This window comes from Megascapheus bottae, chromosome 26 (genome assembly GCF_031878675.1).
Source record: "Megascapheus bottae isolate mThoBot1 chromosome 26, mThoBot2.hap1, whole genome shotgun sequence".
NCBI lineage: Eukaryota > Metazoa > Chordata > Mammalia > Rodentia > Geomyidae > Megascapheus > Megascapheus bottae.
Window position 1 is genome coordinate 5876946 of NC_143534.1, and position 16878 is coordinate 5893823.

The 16878-nt window shown below is 41.3% G+C and overlaps 2 protein-coding genes across 6 annotated transcripts in view; one reads left to right on the forward strand and one right to left on the reverse strand.

The window, feature by feature from the left end:
- Nucleotides 1-325, forward strand: part of Akr1e2 (aldo-keto reductase family 1 member E2) — a 41662-nt gene extending 41337 nt beyond the window's left edge. For both annotated transcript variants that reach the window (XM_090318818.1, XM_090318817.1), the window contains one exon: nt 212-325. In XM_090318818.1, the coding sequence (XP_090174944.1) occupies nt 212-298 (87 nt within the window). In that variant the 3' untranslated portion in view covers nt 299-325. The remainder of the gene's footprint in view (nt 1-211) is intronic.
- A 3896-nt stretch (nt 326-4221) lies between these two features.
- LOC150045869 (aldo-keto reductase family 1 member C3-like) lies at nt 4222-13730 on the reverse strand. Of its 4 annotated transcripts, none has more exons than XM_090318814.1 (10): nt 13632-13730; nt 10660-10792; nt 8981-9148; nt 8534-8650; nt 7749-7826; nt 7013-7135; nt 6618-6727; nt 6092-6257; nt 5152-5234; nt 4222-4484 (listed from the first exon to the last, which is right to left on the reverse strand). In XM_090318814.1, the coding sequence occupies exons 2-10, from the start codon at nt 10738-10740 to the stop codon at nt 4442-4444; spliced, it is 969 nt and encodes a 322-aa protein (XP_090174940.1). In that variant the 5' UTR covers nt 10741-10792; nt 13632-13730; the 3' UTR covers nt 4222-4441. The 4 variants fall into 4 exon arrangements, with proteins under 4 accessions (XP_090174940.1, XP_090174939.1, XP_090174941.1 ...); XM_090318813.1 differs by lacking the exon at nt 13632-13730 and adding an exon at nt 13096-13182; XM_090318815.1 differs by lacking the exon at nt 13632-13730 and adding an exon at nt 13030-13050.
- Between the last annotated feature and the right edge of the window lie 3148 nt (nt 13731-16878).

A 16878-nucleotide genomic window follows, 5' to 3' on the forward strand; every position in this document is an offset into this window, starting at 1 on the left:
GAGCCAGCCCACACCACCCCGAGCTTCTGAGGTGGCACTGGACGAGGCGGGCAGGGTGGAAGCCTGCGTGAGCCAGGCCGCGTCCGGTGCTGTGGCTCTGCTGCCCCTGTGTCCCCGGAGGCCTGGCCCAGGCCGGGGACCGAGCCCAGGCCCGGGGGTGGGGAGGAAGGGGTGGAGCCCGTTTCTTACCCACACTTTCTTTTTGTTCCAGGTGTTTGATTTTGAATTAACAGAGCAAGATATGAAGGACCTCTTGGCTTTAGACAGGAATCTCCGACAGGCCACCCTGCCGGCGTAAATATGCGTCCCTCCCTGTCCTTCCTCTTTAAAATGCAAGGCACCGCGTAAGGGTGGACTGATTCCTGAATGGGCCAGGTTAACTCACCCTGCCTGTACTCGGAGGGGACACCACCGCGGAAAACACAAAACTACATGCGGTGTGTCTGTGTGTCTGTATCCATGTACCTGTATCTGTGTGTCCGCGTACCAAGGCCTGGGCACTTGACACTTAACATTTTTGCCATAGTACTTGAGCCACAGCTCCACTCCTGTTTTTTTGTTTTTTTGTTTTTTAATTTATTATTCACTATGGGGTTTATTTGGTTTTTGGTTGGTTGGTTTGGGTGGTTAATTGGAGAGAAGAGTCTCACAGATTTTCCTGCCAGGGCAGACTTCAAACCTCAGTCCTCAGATCTCAGCCGCCAACCCCCCCCACCTCATTCCCCCCCCCCCCCAATCTAGGATTACGATCTTGAGCTGCTCTAGGATTACAGTTGTGAGCTGTTGGAGCCCAGCCCCAGATTAATGTATCTGTTAGCATTAAAATGAGTCTATTATTCACTTGGTTTCTGTTGGGGTTTTTTTTTTGGGGGGGGGGATGTTGTTTTAAAGTTGTTGTTCTGTTTTTCAGAACTAAAAATCATAAAGATTATCCTTTCCACATTGAGTTCTGAAGACTGCTGCCGCCCTCCTCCTTTTTGCTCAGCGCAGAGGAGATAACATTGAACATCTCTGTGAAGACCCCTGGTGGCGGTCCTGGGGGCAGCCGTGCCAGGGGTGGAGGCCGCCAGTAGAGGGGGTACTGAAGAGCTGTAGCTAAGAATAAAGAGCTGAAGCTGAGACGCTGTAACTAGTCAGAATCCATCTTGTTGAAACTACCTCCATCTTGCAGACAGCTGGGAAATGACTTTCGCTAACCCCTTCTCAGAAGGATTCCAAAGCGCCGTGGGCCAGCACCCAAGCAACATCTGGAATTTGTCCTCGAGTCAGCAGCTGTGGTTCACAACTGTTTATGGTAAAATTGTAATAATAGAAAGGGGTTAAGGAGTCCATCAATGTAAAGGTTAACTAACTGTAATATGGTGAGAATGGAAATCCCCCGGACTTGTTTGTTCTGTACTATAAAAACTGTGCTGACTCTGTGCTCGGGGCCTCCAAGGGACTCTGACTTTCCTGGGCGCGGAGGACCAAGCTCAAGCTTGCTAATAAACGGCTCTTTGCGGCTTGCATTGGTCGTGGTCTTTCGGGGGGATGTCGAATTTAGGGTACAACAGTATATTCCTGCCTGGAACAGAAGCCTAGTTCTCTAACAAACCCAAAGCACCAACTGTGTTCTAAGTGTTAGGAAGAAATCCAGGGGTCTGCAGAGGTATAAAGTCTGTGAAACCCAGAGGAAGGATGGGTTTCCATGAGTCCATCCATGCAGCTACTAGTCTGAGAAAGAATATCGGTGACTGATTAATTAAATTTGCCTGATGGAATTATACAAGAGTGCAGAAGAAAAATCAAGATCCCTTCACTTCAACAATCTATCCATCTATGACCATTATGTCCTGGGCTCCCCCCCTCACACACACACTGCCAGTGACTCTTAAATGACCTTAAATCTAGGGGCTGGAATGTAGCTCAGGGCAAAGTGCTTGTCTAGCAAGTGCAACGTCCTGGGTTCAATCCCCAGTACCAAAAAAAGAAAAGATAAGAAAACAAAAAGTTTAAACAACAACAACAACAACAGGGATTTAAATCTACCTGCACACCTCAAAAGGAAAGCTGTGACTGCCACTTCAAAGTGCTGTTAATGGCACAGGAACTGACATGAGAAGCCCTGTAGAACTCAGATTTCTCAACCATTCCAGCCAGGTCCTGAATGATCACGGAAGCACCTGAATAGTGTTTCAAGGTCAAAAATGATGACTTTGAATGAGTAGGCAAATTTGAAAGCATGGACTCCTGTGTAACAGATCATTTTATGGATTTTCTCAACCTGCAGGAAAACTGTCATCTAGCTTGACAGCTGAGGATACACTGGAGGACCTACTATCATCAAAGGCACCTGTGTTAAGCTGACAAGAGGCCATTTGAAAGTTTCTCACTGTGACATCATTGTAAAGAAAGAGTCAACAGATAGCAAAATCAGGGAAACTTAGAGTTCCATGGAGTCTTTACAATCACACTTTTCATCAGTAGTTCCTCATTCCCTTTGGGAATGGTAATGTAATGCTGAGTATCTTCATTGAATTCTGAGATTGGAGCTCACAAAGGTCTTCTCTCCCTTGGTCTCTGGGTGATGTGATTTTTATGTATGTTCCTCTTCCTGTTCGAGGGCCTGCAGGAGCACATTCCACAAGGAAAGACAGCCAACTGGAACCCTTTTAAGGCACTCCTGTTCACTGACTTGTTCACTGACTTGTTTTTCTGATGACTTGAAGACTGGCAGTTATTCATCTTCATAAATACTTATCCCCTACTGGGCACTTTATTACTTTACAAGTATAAAACTACAAAGATTAAATAGAAAATAAGGCATAAAAATCATGGAAGAGAGCAACTTAAATTTAGGGGGTGTGAATTGATGTGATTTATTCAGGTATCTGTGTGGAGATATTGATACAAGCTACAGTCTTGTCTGCCTGCCTTATATTTGTGATGAAACTCTGGGCATTTCAAGTTTCTAGTTCATAATTCAGTCTTGTGTGCTTCCTGCTCTGGAAAATATTATCTGAGGAAATTAGGATCATGTAGGCGTGGACTCCTGGATGAAGTTAATCAAATGATTTCTCCCAGTACTATTATCAAAACTAAAAGCAAGAAATGAGCTGTCTTGTAAAGAACTTATCTCTCTTACAAGACCTAGCACAGGGACTAGCTGGTGATAAAGTATACTTCATACTCCCAGAATCCTTGAAGGGTCCCCTGGTAGTTTCCTAGGGCTGTTGTAGCATTGGCTAACACAGCACTTTTGTTTACTAGCTGTGGGGATCGAAGGCTGAACTTTGGTTATTTACAAGGTGTGTCCTACTTTATTTTTTCTGGTTTGTGGATGTGACCAGCCTTCTTGCTCAGTCAAATCTTTGCTATTAAGATAAAACTATGAAACAAACTTCATAACACAGACAGTATAGAGTCTATAACATTTCTTAGATTTTTCCTTTATCACTAGGGTGACTTTTATATTTACTCTGGAAACTGGCCAGTTGCAAGTTTTCCCTGTGAATGTACAAGGTCTTGAACATTACCAAACATTAAAAAACATGTAAGGCTATTTACCCCCAAACAGCAAAAGATCAAGTATATTGTTATGTAAATATATGACAACCCTAAATTCCTTAAATGGAAGCAAATTCCTTAAACTCTCCTGTGAACTCTCTACCCTGACTAATTACACCCCTAGCACTCACTTTCTTGGTTTTCGTATGTTCATCATATCCCAGAAACTTAACAAGAGTAGTGTTTACTTCTAGCAATATTCAATTGTTTAGTTGTTCATTTGTTCGATTGTAATTTTCATTTGTTGTAATTGCTTTTTGGTATAATAGTTTTATGATGACTGCTATAAAATCATGTGCAAATAATGATGCACATAAGCCTATGTGACTGCTGCTATTTCATTCATTTTGAGATTTTTTTTCCCCATGTTCTCGATATAATAAGCAAGGTTTAATTGAAATCTGGATATTTAGGCATTGTATATTCACTCACTGTTCTGTATTAGTTAAACTTTGAATCTGTGTTATTATGTCATAAAACGTATGTCACAAATGTTTACAGGAAAACTAATCCAAGAACTACAGGTAAGTGAAAAGCTGGACTGAAAGCTTAAAGGTAGACCAAGGGCTTAGCATTTTTCACATTCACCTTACTTCTGATCACTTCCAGGTATGTGGGCATTTCAAATTCATTGAAATAGGAAAATAAATAACATTAAAGTCCAAGAACAAATGATAATGCTTCAAGCGGCTAGGGTGTTTAGAATGCATGTTTATTTCGGGGTTGGGGGATACGGTGGGAATATGAGATTCAGAAACTTGCATTTCCTCATATAGGAACTCAGCAAAATTAAGCTGACTCAGCAACATGGAGTAAACCAGCTTCTTATCCTTGATTTGTTCTTGGCTCACCAACTAAAGTGAAAGAACTTTGAAGCACCCATAGAATCTGCTGTTCATTCATTATCAGAAAATGGATAATTTGGATGAGGAGAAAACCTGAAAAGGAAAAGGAGACTCTTGGCCAATTAATTATATATAGGTTGGCCCTAGAGAAATTGAACTATTAATCTGGTATGACCTTAGAAGTTAATATAGTTTCCTTCTTTTATTTTCTTTTTGTGCCCGTCCTAGGGCTTGAACTCAGGGCCTGAGCATTTTTCCTTAAGGCTTGTACTAGTCATTTGAGCCACAGCACCTCTTCTGGCTCTTTGGTGGTTAGAGATAAAAATCTTCCTGCCCAGGCTGAAAGACTTCCCTATCTAGGCTGGCTTTGAACTGGCTCTTAAGTAGTTAGGATTACAAGGCATGAGACACCAGGGCCCAGATTCGGTAGTTTTTAATACAGATTTCAAAAAGTACTTTCTGAACTGAAAAACAAACCACTTTACTCAAACCCCAAAGCTTAGAGATGAGGTGACAAGGGGACATCTAATGCAGAGTGGGACAGTGGGGTGAGGATGGGATACTTGTACTTAGTACAATGCCGCTACATAACAGCCCTAAACAGGACTGTGAGCCTTAGAGTACATCTAGTCTCAGGACTGAGGGGAAAAGAAACGTCCACAAACTTTTCAAAGCAAGCAATTCTCCCTTCTGTGGATTATAATAAATGGAATTTCCAACTACCTGCTCCTCTGCCTCTTCAACAGAACAAACTACTTACCAAGAATCTTCAAAATAGCGGATATTTCTGTTTAGCCCTTGGAGAGTTTTCATATCCTCTGGTGTCAACTGGAAGTCAAAAACCTATCAAACACAAATGTCAGCCCTGAGTTCCCAAGGCAGTTACTGCTTTCCTTCCTTCCCCACAAATACAAATATATGTGGAAATTTCTGCAGGCTATGTAAGACAATGTTCCTGTGAGATTCATTTAGTGGTGAAAATCCAGGGACTTTGCAAAGAAACTGACCCCATTTCTCATTTTCCTTCAGAGACTTTAGGTAGATAGAATCCTTCAGATTTCTAGTTTTTTTAAAATCCAAATCAGATTGTTCCATCTTATGCTCTGGGTGTACTTTTTCTTCTTCTGATCTCAGATTCTGCCTCTGTGAAGTGATGCGTGCTAATCATATGCGATGGGGTTAATTCTGGAAGCAGACACTGGCTGTTCGATATCCTGTGACTAGATTACTTACCAAATGAATAGGTGGTTAAAAAGTGAACCTGCTCTCAGAGTTTTGTCCTTGTATGCACCAGCTCATACCTCTTTCCACCCTGCTAACAGCCCTGACCAGATACACTTACCCACTGTCCAACTGCCCAGCCACCGTCACTGAGAGCTATATAAACTTTGTTATTAATTACCCAGACTCTAGTCGCTGTTATAGCAAGAGAAAATAAATGGAGATACAATGGATCAAAGGCGATCTGATCAGAATTCAGGGTTAGCCCTGATCTTTTATTTACTATTCCTTCCAGTCACTACAATTCCTTCTTTGTAATAGCTGGGAGACCATTAAATAAAGTGCTTGAATGCGTAGAATGTACAAGGAGATGAGCTGTGGGCACATGTGCTTTGAGAGTCTCATACATTTCCACCTGCTGGTGAGACATGAAGTGGCTCATCGGGTCCCTGTAACCGAAATCTTGTGAGGTGCAGTACCTGAAAGTTCTCTTGCATTCTCTTCTCATTGAAGCTCTTAGCAAGAACAGATAACCCTCGCTGCACTTGGTAGCGCAGAGCCACCTGGGCGGGGGTTCGCCCGTGCTTTTCAGCAATGCCATTGAGAACTGTGTCCTCTAAGAGAACAGGGTTGTCCTTGTTTACCCTGGGAAGAAAGGCAGAGAGGTCCAAGAACGAATATATTTTTCTCAGGGTTACACATCCAGGCTGGTGACAAAGAAAGAGGGGGGAAACTCGGGTACTTCTTAATTTCAGAGGAATATAGTAAGTGAATATATCAGAAAGACAACCATTTGTCCCAAGTTAGACTCAATGGCCTTGCAATTTGGAAGATGGCTTACTGCAATTTTGAAGAAGGCTTACTGCAATTTCGTTTTTCAATGCTGTTTTTAGTGAGTCTTTTCAGTGTGAACTAGTCCATCATCCACAATTTCCCCTACACCGCTGAGCAGTGACTTCAGAAGGTACAATATCTAAGGTTAAACATCTTCATCACAATCCTTACCATTCCTTGTCTGTCTTGGAACCCAAGGCAGCATATGCGACCATGACAATGTCTCTGGACTTGCAGAACTCCAGCAGCTTACTCTGGTTGAGGTAAGGGTGACATTCCACCTGAAGAGAGCCAAAGGCTAATGTCAGTCACCATGCCAGCTCACAGGACCACTGGTGGTAAATTTATAGGCTGTCAAGTGGCTGTCAGTCAGTTGTTAGCTCTAACTTTTGGGTAAAACCAAATGCTAGTCGAGAGTGCCTTAACTGAGGCGTAGATGTTTTACCTACATGCTTTGCAGCACTCGTGTCTCTGTATTTGAAATACATCTAGGTCGTGTGATGTTCAAGGAGGGAACTGAGGAGCAGGGGATAAAGAGGCTGGTGGGACGCGCTGATACGGCTCACCTGGTTACAGACAGGTTTGTGCCGGAGTCCTGGCATGTTCAGGATCCTCTCCAGCTGTCTGCGGTTAAAGTTGGACACGCCGATGGACTTGACCAACCCTGCATCCTTACACTTCTCCATGGCCTGCAAGGAGAAGTAAGCTGAGAGTCTAAAGAAGAGTAATCTGTGTGAACGTGTTAGAAGTGGGAGAGAGAGATGCAGATATCTATCCATTAACAGGAATTCACCAAGTCAGAGGAAAAAAAAAAAACTAGGAAAGAATCTTAAAATCAATAAGATACAAAAGAATCCAGGGAAGTGGCGCTGTGGCTCAAGGGGTAGGGTGGTAGTCTTGAGCTGAAGAGCTCAATGCCCAGGCCTAGAACTCAAGCCCCACAACCGACAAGAAAAAAAAATTAATTAAAAGAATCCAAGACAAAGATGAAAGGCTAGTACCCTCTTTACTGAATGCCATGGCACAATGTGCACCAGATAAAAAAGAAGTGAAACCAAGTGCTACACATACAATACACATCCAAGTAACACAGTAAGCAACCATACCACGAGCCAGAGGAGCAGCTTTATTTCCTGCAAGTAGCCACCTCAAGTACTCTGCCCCGGCACGCAGGCCTCCTTGAGATTCTTTGAACGTAGTGAAGTCTCAGTCTTGGCATCTGTTTGCTCATCTCCCTCCTTTCTAGGTACGTAACTCTCTCATCTATGGAACTTCTTTGTGATTTCTCTGCAGTGCACTCACCTCCCATGTGCTGCAGAGATTCACAGCATCAAAAATGAGTTTCCCCTGAGAATCCTTTGGGAAAACCTCCTCTCCAGGCTGAAACAGAGAAAGGAAAGGAAGCCTGGCGTACAGGTCTCTCCAAGCTCTTCTGGACACATACACCCAGAGGCCATGGAATGATGTGTTCTTAGTTTTGAGAGGATTGATAAAGTTCATCCAGAGGCCAAGAAGGGAATTCTAGAGATGTTTTGATGAATATAAACAAATGACTAGAACGTTTGGGGGAAGTGGTAAGAACTCTTTATCAAGTAGTTCTACAGTTTACTTGCTTGCATGTCAAAAGAAAAATGGATAGTGTGGTGTCAAGCCTCACTCAAGATAACCACAAGCCTGTCTGACCTAGATAAAACCCAAGGTAGCAGCCTACACAGCAGGCCCCTTCATCACGGAACACTGAGGAAGTATCCGGGCCTTTCCCTGTCAGTGAATTGTCACCATCTCAAACGCTGAGCTCACTAGATTTTCCGCAGCATTCCCCAGATGTCCGTGGACGTAGGCAGAAGAGATTCAGAAGTATGGGGAATGTAAATACAGGCAGTGTGCCCACAGGGGTCAAGACATGCGCACGGAGACCAAGGAATTCCTATGGCTCCAGGACAGGAATAGTGAAATAAGGGATGTGCAGTTTCAGAAAGAGGAAGATGATAATATATGCTTCTTATCCATACTGTGTGTGTTCATTTCGATGCTGATTTTCAAAGGACCCCCAACACCAAATACATGAGAAGGAATTTTCTGCTCACCTTCAGAGGAACTGGGAAGTGAATAAGGTACAGATCCACATAGCTCAACTGAAGGCTCTTCAGGGACCTTTCCAGGCCTACTTGCACCAATTCTGGACGACAAAAGGTACTCCACAGCTGTGGTGATGGAGAGAGAAAGTGAGTATGGGATTCAGGGACGAAGCTGCCGTCGTACTCATGTCCTACTTTGTTGAATGACAGCTCCTTTGCACAGCCACTTACAGGTAAAAACAATTCTAAGAAGAAGCATCTTTGGGAACAATTACTAATGTAGCAAGCAAGGAGTATTCATAAGGACAAAAATAAGCACCAGGTCCTTTGGTGCTTTGCCAGAGGGAATAATAAATACATCAAACCAACGAGAAAAGAAGAAACAAAGCAATCTATTCCACCGACAGTAAGTTTTTTCCCTGCAGCAAATAGAGCATGTGCAACTGCACACGGCACCTTGGAGGTGTAAAACACGTCATCCCTCTTCACAGAGCCATCAGCAATCTTCTTCCGGATGGCAGATCCAATCGCCTCTTCATTTTGGTACAAAAATGCAGAGTCAATATGGCGGTAGCCTATGTCAATGGCCCTCTGAATGGCCTCTTTTATCGTACTCTTGGAGACCTAGAAACACAAAAACAGGTAAAAGATGCCCCACACTCAGCAACAGCTGACTGCGTCCATAAGCAGAGCAATGCAACAGAATCTCTAATGGTTCTCCTTTTTTATGATTTGCTAGGATGAGAAACACAATTTCTTGTGAGGAAAGATAGCTGTGATGTATCCAGTAAAACACAAGAAATGAAAGATCATAAGATCATAAGCCTTCTATTCGGAACATAATGTGCAATTATACAGTTAAACTGCATGGTCTTTCCCATGTGTTTAAAAAATAGATAACTACCTAGATGTTGGGTCCCTATAATGTTAAAAACTGAAGTTTAAAAAATAGATAACTACCTAGATGTTGGGTCCCTATAATGTTAAAAACTGAAGTTTACAGTGTTTGCTGATTGCTATGGTGTAAATATTTCTTACCACGGCCAATTTTAACCTTCCCAAATGGTAAACAATGCATTGGTCTCAACCAAGAACAATGCTGGGTTTAACTCTATCTCTGAGATTTACCCTAACTGTATGATATATAGGATTTCATGATCTATAGGTTTACATTCTTCAAGCACTTTATAAGAGATTATTAAACTGGTGGCAGCCTAAATGTATTATTGCCTATTAGCTCAAAAGAGCCTAACTTTATCCCAAATAAGTTGATCATTTAGCAATCTAAGCTTGGAAAAATACTTCAGGAACATTTCAGGGAGAATAAAAATGTGAAAGAAAGTAAGCTTTTTCCCCCACTCCTACATATCTCATTGCCAATTCCTTTTGCTGTGGCTGCTATCAAGCGAGTAAGGCTTTCTGTGACACCTTCAAAGCTTGGATATCTTTCATAGCTGCCTGCTGTTCTACTGGGCCACAAAGATGGACTCTTGAAGTCATCCTTATGTTTTTCTTCATCTATCATCATTCGCTATACTTCACTACATGATTAAATGTCTCTTTGATATGCTTTTTCACTTCCAATTCCTTATGAGTTAACTGGACCTTATGAACAACTCTACCTGACTGTCCTTGATTCAAGACACTCCTGAATAAAACACACCAATCACCCATCTTGTCAAATCATCAGCCCCATGACTTCAACAGCCATCATCATGAAAGCACCAGTAGACGTCCTTGCAATAGAGGACCTAGAAATCTCTAAGAACTTCAGTCTTCCAAACAGAAGGGAAACCTCCAAGTACCTGGCTTTCCTCATGGCCTCAGCCATCTAGCCACCCAAACTCAAATTCCTACCCCAGACCTTCAGAACACTCTTGAATCATTTTCTCCAGGTCTCTTGGCCACAGTGGTTTTGCTTCATTTCTGAATACCGGTGCATGAGGAGACAATGAACCTTAAAAATTACTAAGAAACTCTTTCTCAAGTAAGCTTTGGTTGTTTCATCTGCTGTCCAATTTTAGCTATTTTACAACCTATGAGAATAAGTGAAAGCTACTTATCACGATTCCCATAGGTCAGAAATTCATGGTAGGCTTACTTGAGCATCACCAACTTAGTAGACGTACTGTTACCTTATTAGGAGTATAGGTGCCCAGTCCTAGCACAGGCATTAAATATCCATCACTCAACTTTACAGAAAGGAGTTTGTTCATCTTTTACTCTTCCAGACAAACACAGATCGATTTCTTCTTGATTTGTAGAAACCTGTAAGAGAAGAGTTTGCTTTGGAAGAGCCTTAAGAAGATATAATTCAACTATTATGAACGTACTCCCTTTAAATCCACAGTTTAACTGAGCACGCAGGCCCATGACTATAAGCTCAGCTGCTCCAGAATAAGGGACAGGTAGGTTGTGGCTAGTGATAGCCTAGGCAAAGTCATCTAGACCATTTCTTGAGGGGGGGAGGGAGGGAAGGAGGGAGGGAGACAGAGAGAGAGAGAGAGAGAGAGAGAGAGAGAGAGAGAGAGAGAGAGAGAGAGAGAGAGAGAGAGAGAAAGAGAAAGAGAGAGAGAGTGTCTTGGAGCATGGCCTAGAGGTAGAATGTTTGCCTAACATGCACAAAATTCTGGGTTCAATTCCTCCATACCACATACACAGAAAAAGTCAGAAGTGGTGCTGTGGCTCAAGTGGTAGAGTGCTAGCTTTGAAAAGGCTCAAGGACAGTGCCCAGGCCCTGAGTTCAAGCCCCAGACTAGCAAAATACCTTAAAGACCTCATGTTGCAACATTCAGCATCAAAAAATGGGTGTTTGTTTAGCATAATCATAGCAACTTCAATGCCTTGTCCTACTAATTGCCCCAGATAGAACTTGAAGTGCAATATTTCATAGAAAAAGTCAAAGTAGGCCTTATCATCTTCTTCGTTTAAAAGTATTTGCAAAAGATTACACAAAAATACCAATGGCATGGAATACAGACTTTTGAATTACCATTTATTTATTTGAGCACATAAGGTATTATTTAAGAGGTAATACAACTTAGAGGGGGAAAATGGACTGTTAATTAGACATAACTATAACAAATCATGTTTGTTCACCTCAAGAAAAATAAGATTGAAAATCCCCTTGTATTCTGTATACAAAAAGGAAGCTCAGTATATAAGTGATATAAAATATAATAAAGAAGAAATAAATACATTTAAAAAGGACCTTAAGGGCCGGGAGTTTGGCCTAGTGGTTAAAGTGCTTGCCTACTATGCACGAAGACCCAGGTTCGATTCCTTGGTACCACATACAAAGAAAAAAAGCCAGAAGTGGTACTAAGGCTCAAGTGGTAGAGCTCTAGCCTTGAGAAAGGCCATGGACAATGCTCAGGCCCTGAGGTCAAGCCCAGGGCTGACAAAAAAAAAGGGACCTTAAGACACAGTCTAAAGCACAGCCTTGGGTATGAAACAGCCCTGACAAGCAGACCAAAAGAATCAATTTCTATGAAAAAAGGCCTAGAAATATTTCAATGCATTAAAAGTAATGCTATTATATAAACATAATTAACAAACAAATCAATAGATTTGGAAAACATTTATAAACAAGATGAAGGTGATTAATATTTATATCCTAAAACATATTAAATATTGATCTATAAATAACAAATTTCCAATAAAACATCTAGGATGCAGAAAAGTTTCCCAGAGAATGGAGATGCATGGCCAGAAGCATAGTAAAGGCTGACTACTTTAATAAACAGCCCAGGGAACGCAAATTAAACTAACAGAGATTTCTTTTTAGGGCTAAATAAATGACAAAAATTAAAGACTCATTTGATCTCTTGTGGGCTGGAATGTGGATAAGAAATTCATATGTGCATGATGGAAATGTGAAAATCAACTGAAAAGTCAATCTATCAATAGCTACTAAGACTCAGTTTTATATGCCATGTGATCATGAATCCTGCTTTCACACAAATGAAACCTTCTGTATAATTATACATATGTGCATATGCACACACAAATATATCACATTTGTTCAGTGCCAACAGCTGACTTACGGGAAAATCACTGAATAACTATAATGCTTTGAATCCATAAACTATTTACTATATAGAAAAATTGAAAAGCCCTCTATGTGCTGGAGACAAAGCAGTGAATCAGAAAATAATTTTAATAAACCTGGCCAAATACTTTCCATATTTTGACTTATAAATCTGAGCATGTATTTAATCACACTCCGTGGCCATAGATGAACATGGAAAGTGCCTGAAGGAGATGCTGATGAGTTACTGAATAGAGAAAGAAAGGGCATGATGGCCAGGCAAAATGAAAACAAATCAAAAGCAGATGTGCATAAAATTGTGCTTGTATATTTAGGAAACTTTACATTTGTTATATTTATGGAAATTAATTTTTAGTGACATTGAATTAGAGAGATAGCCAACCACAAAGCCCTCAGTATAGCCACTTAAAGGACAATTTACAATTTATAGCCAAATAAGTAGGAATGTACATACATGAGTAGAGGAAGAATTCTTGACTTTATAGAGTTGTTTTCTGTATATAAGGATTCAGGTGCTTACCTAGCAGTGAGTACCTAGTGCATGTCAAACCGTGAAAAGGAAAATTCTGGACTTCACAGGAAGAGGAGAAACAGCCTGCTACCCAATGAACACTGGAAAGATTGCTAACATTTATCTGCTTATTGATCTCCCAATGCCAAGCTTACCAAACAAGTTAGTATTGATTGTCAACTGTTCTTCTGTTTCCAAGCCCCTTTCCCATGCTACATTTAAAGTTACAGGTTAAATTATGTTTTCATTTGGTGGGGGGGGCAGCATATTAGGGCTCAAACTCAGGACCTCTTGCTCTTAAGCAACATTTTTATTCATGGCTGACTGTGCTACCACTTGTTTAATTTTTTATTTGTCGCTTGTGGGGCTTGAACTCTAGACCTGGGCACTGTCCCTGAGCTCTTCAGCTTAAGGCTAGTGCTCTTACTTTAAGCCACAGTGGCACTTCTGGATTTCTGATGGTTAATTGGAGAAAAGGGTCTCATGGACTTCCCTGCCTGGGCTGGCTTTGAACCATAGACATGAACCCCCATCACCGGCCTTACTTGTTCACTTTAGTTGTGGATTAGAGTTAGACTTTTCTGCCCTGTATGACTTCATATTTTGATCCTCAAATACCAGTCTCTTGAATAATCCCGGAATCTTTAAGAGTACTTCTACAAAGGTTGGGAAATGCATAAGTTAGAATAAAGGTAGTTTTAGTAATAGCTCCTGGGAGATACAGTGTATGCCAAGAAACCATGCATCTGAAATGAGAGAGAAAGAGATGGACAGACACAGACAGAGACAGATGAAGAGAGAGAAAAAAAGAGAGAGGGAAGGAGGGAGGGAGGGAGGGAGAGTGAGGGGGAGAGAGACAGAGACAGAGACAGAGAGACAGAGAGAGACAGAGAGACAGAGACAGAGAGAGAAATAGAGACAGAGAGAGAAACAGAGAGAGAGAGACAGAGAGGCTCAAAGGCCAGCATATTTATTGAAGTCCAGGATACAATCCAAACAGGTTTTAACTAAGTTGAAATCAGTAAGGCAAAGTTCAACAAGATTACAGAGTAAGTGAGAGCTGACAGGATCGCTAGGGTCCCTTCACAGTGGAGCTGGTCAGGCAGCCTGCCTCCAGTGATGCCTTCAGTGATCAGCTGACCATCACAAGCATCTTGAAATAGGTATACATCTACCTGGCATCTGTTTCTAGATAACCGAGTCCTGCTTCTGGCATCAGGAAGGAAAACATCTTATTTAAATAGGCATCAAGACAACATAAGACTATAGAAATCACTGCATATAAATGTAACAAATATAAAGTAAGCATCATTTTCAATATTAGAGAAAAGTATACAACTCTGAGGACTTTCATGCCAAAAACATTTCCTCAAATTTGAAAACCTAGCCATGTAACATTCTTTCAGGAACTGGCCTGAATCTGAAATGGAAATTCAGAATTTACCTAGACAAGCAAATTTACTAGAAAGCCTACAGAGTGGGAGAAGATCTTCACTAACCATACAACAGACAAAGGCCTCATATCTAACATATAGCAACAGCTCAAAAAATTGAATCACTCCAAAACTAATCTCCAAAGTAACAACCATCCCATTAAAAGATAGGTCAAAGACTTAAAGAGAGTCTTCTCTGAAGAAGAAACAAAAATGGCCTATAGACACATGAAGAAATGCTCAACATCTCTGGTCATAAAAGAAATGCAAATCAAAACAACTCTAAGATTCCACCTTACTCCAGTTAGAATGGCCAGGATCAGGAAAATGAATAACAACAGATGCTGGAGGGGATGTGGCCAGGAGGGATCACTACTACACTGTTGGTGGGAGTGCAAACTCGTTCAACCACTATGGAAAACAGTATGGCAGTTCCTCAAAAGGCTAAACATAGAGCTCCCCTATGACCCAGCAATTCCACTACTAGGCATTTACCCAATTGTCCAGAAACAAGGGCATACTAAATCCACCAGCACAACAATGTTCATTGCAGCATTATTCACCATAGCAAAGATATGGAACCAACCCAGATGTCCCTCAGTTGATGAGTGGATCAGCAAGATGAATGGAAGTCTATGCTGCTGTCAGAAAGAACGACATCGCCCCATTTGTAAGGAAATGGAAAGACTTAGAAAAAATCATATTAAGTGAAGTAAGCCAGACTCAAAGGAACATAGGCTCAAGGTTTCCCTAATTTGTCATAATCAGTAGAAACCTTGGGCTCTCCTAGCAGAGATTTACAATAAAGCAAAACCTTGAAACATAGGCCATATAGTACGACACTAAATGAATGGACCTCCAAGATATAGAAAGAAAGCCATATAACGAGTGATTGTAGTCCTTAATGTACTATGTTATCTCTCATCTCTTTTGCTCTCCCTTGGCTATCTCATATTGTTACAGTATTTCACCTTGTTATCTGATATATTGGATATATTTGTATTTGGTTATTTGAAATCAGATAGGGAAGGGGGGAAACAAGATGAGGGGTGGGGACAGGGGGAGGGAAATGGGGACCAAGACATGAAAAAGGGTATCAATGTATGTGAAGTAATGCCCCCTCTGTCTGATGAATATAATGTAACCATTCTATTAATTACAATAAAAATGCATGGAAAAAAAGAATTTATCTACACAATGAATTTTCTAGATATCATGGACAATTCTATTATAGACACAAGAAGGCAGTCATTTTTTTAGAATTAAGATGTGGACATCTTCAAATTAATAAGTACATGAAGAATGGTGAGACAGTTTATTTTTGTTGGTTAATTTTCATCCTTAACCTTTAAGAAGGGAAATTTCACTGAAGAACATTCCCACTCACTTTCTTACTTCCCAATTTTAGTTCATAAATATGATGCTGGGTTGTAATACATTGGGATGGAGGTTGCTGCCTTCCTCACGGTAGTGAGACAGAGACAAGTGCACAACTGAACTATATTGTATTACTTTTTCGAACCGTTACCAAGTAAGACTGAAGTGGATGGAGCAATAGTCCCAACAGTCACAGTACATGAAAACAGTTCTGGGTTTGTTCAGGTTTTGTAAGACGAAACCACAGTAAATATTTATTTGTCCTCATAGTAGACCTATGGCCTACCTTGTCCAATAAACTTGATTGCAGTGTTAGAAAAGGCAACATATCTGTTCCTGGTAAACATTTCCAGTGCAGAGGCCTGACCTGAGTCTGGAGGGGGAGCCAGCCTGAAGCATGCAGGTTTAAGACTGCACCCTGTCCGTATTTCTCATACCTATGCCGATCCGGAGTTGATATTCTTGACAATTACAGAGCTTTCTCATCGATGTGCTTACAGCTCCCTGAGGAAACAAGGACTTCCTGGCCTGGTATTTCTGCTAGTCAACCTTACCTCGTTGCTCCTCCTTTATTGTACCTCAAAAGAATCATTTGCTGCCAGTGCTATAATCCCTTGCCTTGGGTATCATGGTAAAAGCAGACATAAATTAAGAGAGGTTAAAGGTTTCTGTTTTGTTTTATGGGGGGGAAGTTAGGAATGATAACATTCTTCACTCTTCTTTTCTCGTAGTGAGTGTTCAACCATGAATATACTGTATTCATATACATAGGAAATAGTTGAACTTATTCATATTAGGGAGGGTAAAAAAGGAAGAAACCAATTTATTGAACACTAATTCTTTCCCTCCCTTCCACCCCTCCCACCACGGCCTCCATTTTCTTGCGTGTGTGTGTGTGTGTGTGTGTGTGTGTGTGTGTGTGTGTGTGTATCTGACTTGGGGAGAGGAAGGGGAATCACAGAAAATGTGGGACAAAGGGTAA

What these genes read in the sequence shown, in the direction of transcription:
- LOC150045869 (XM_090318814.1), bottom strand. Translation starts at nt 10,740, where the DNA reads ATGAACAAACTCCTTTCTGTAAAGTTGAGTGATGGATATTTAATGCCT. An exon ending in ACGTGTTTTACACCTCCAAG is followed by an intron (nt 8,651 to 8,980) that starts GTGCCGTGTGCA and finishes CCATCACCACAG; the next exon opens with CTGTGGAGTACCTTTTGTCG. An exon ending in TCCAAGACAGACAAGGAATG is followed by an intron (nt 6,258 to 6,617) that starts GTAAGGATTGTG and finishes CTTTCTTCCCAG; the next exon opens with GGTAAACAAGGACAACCCTG.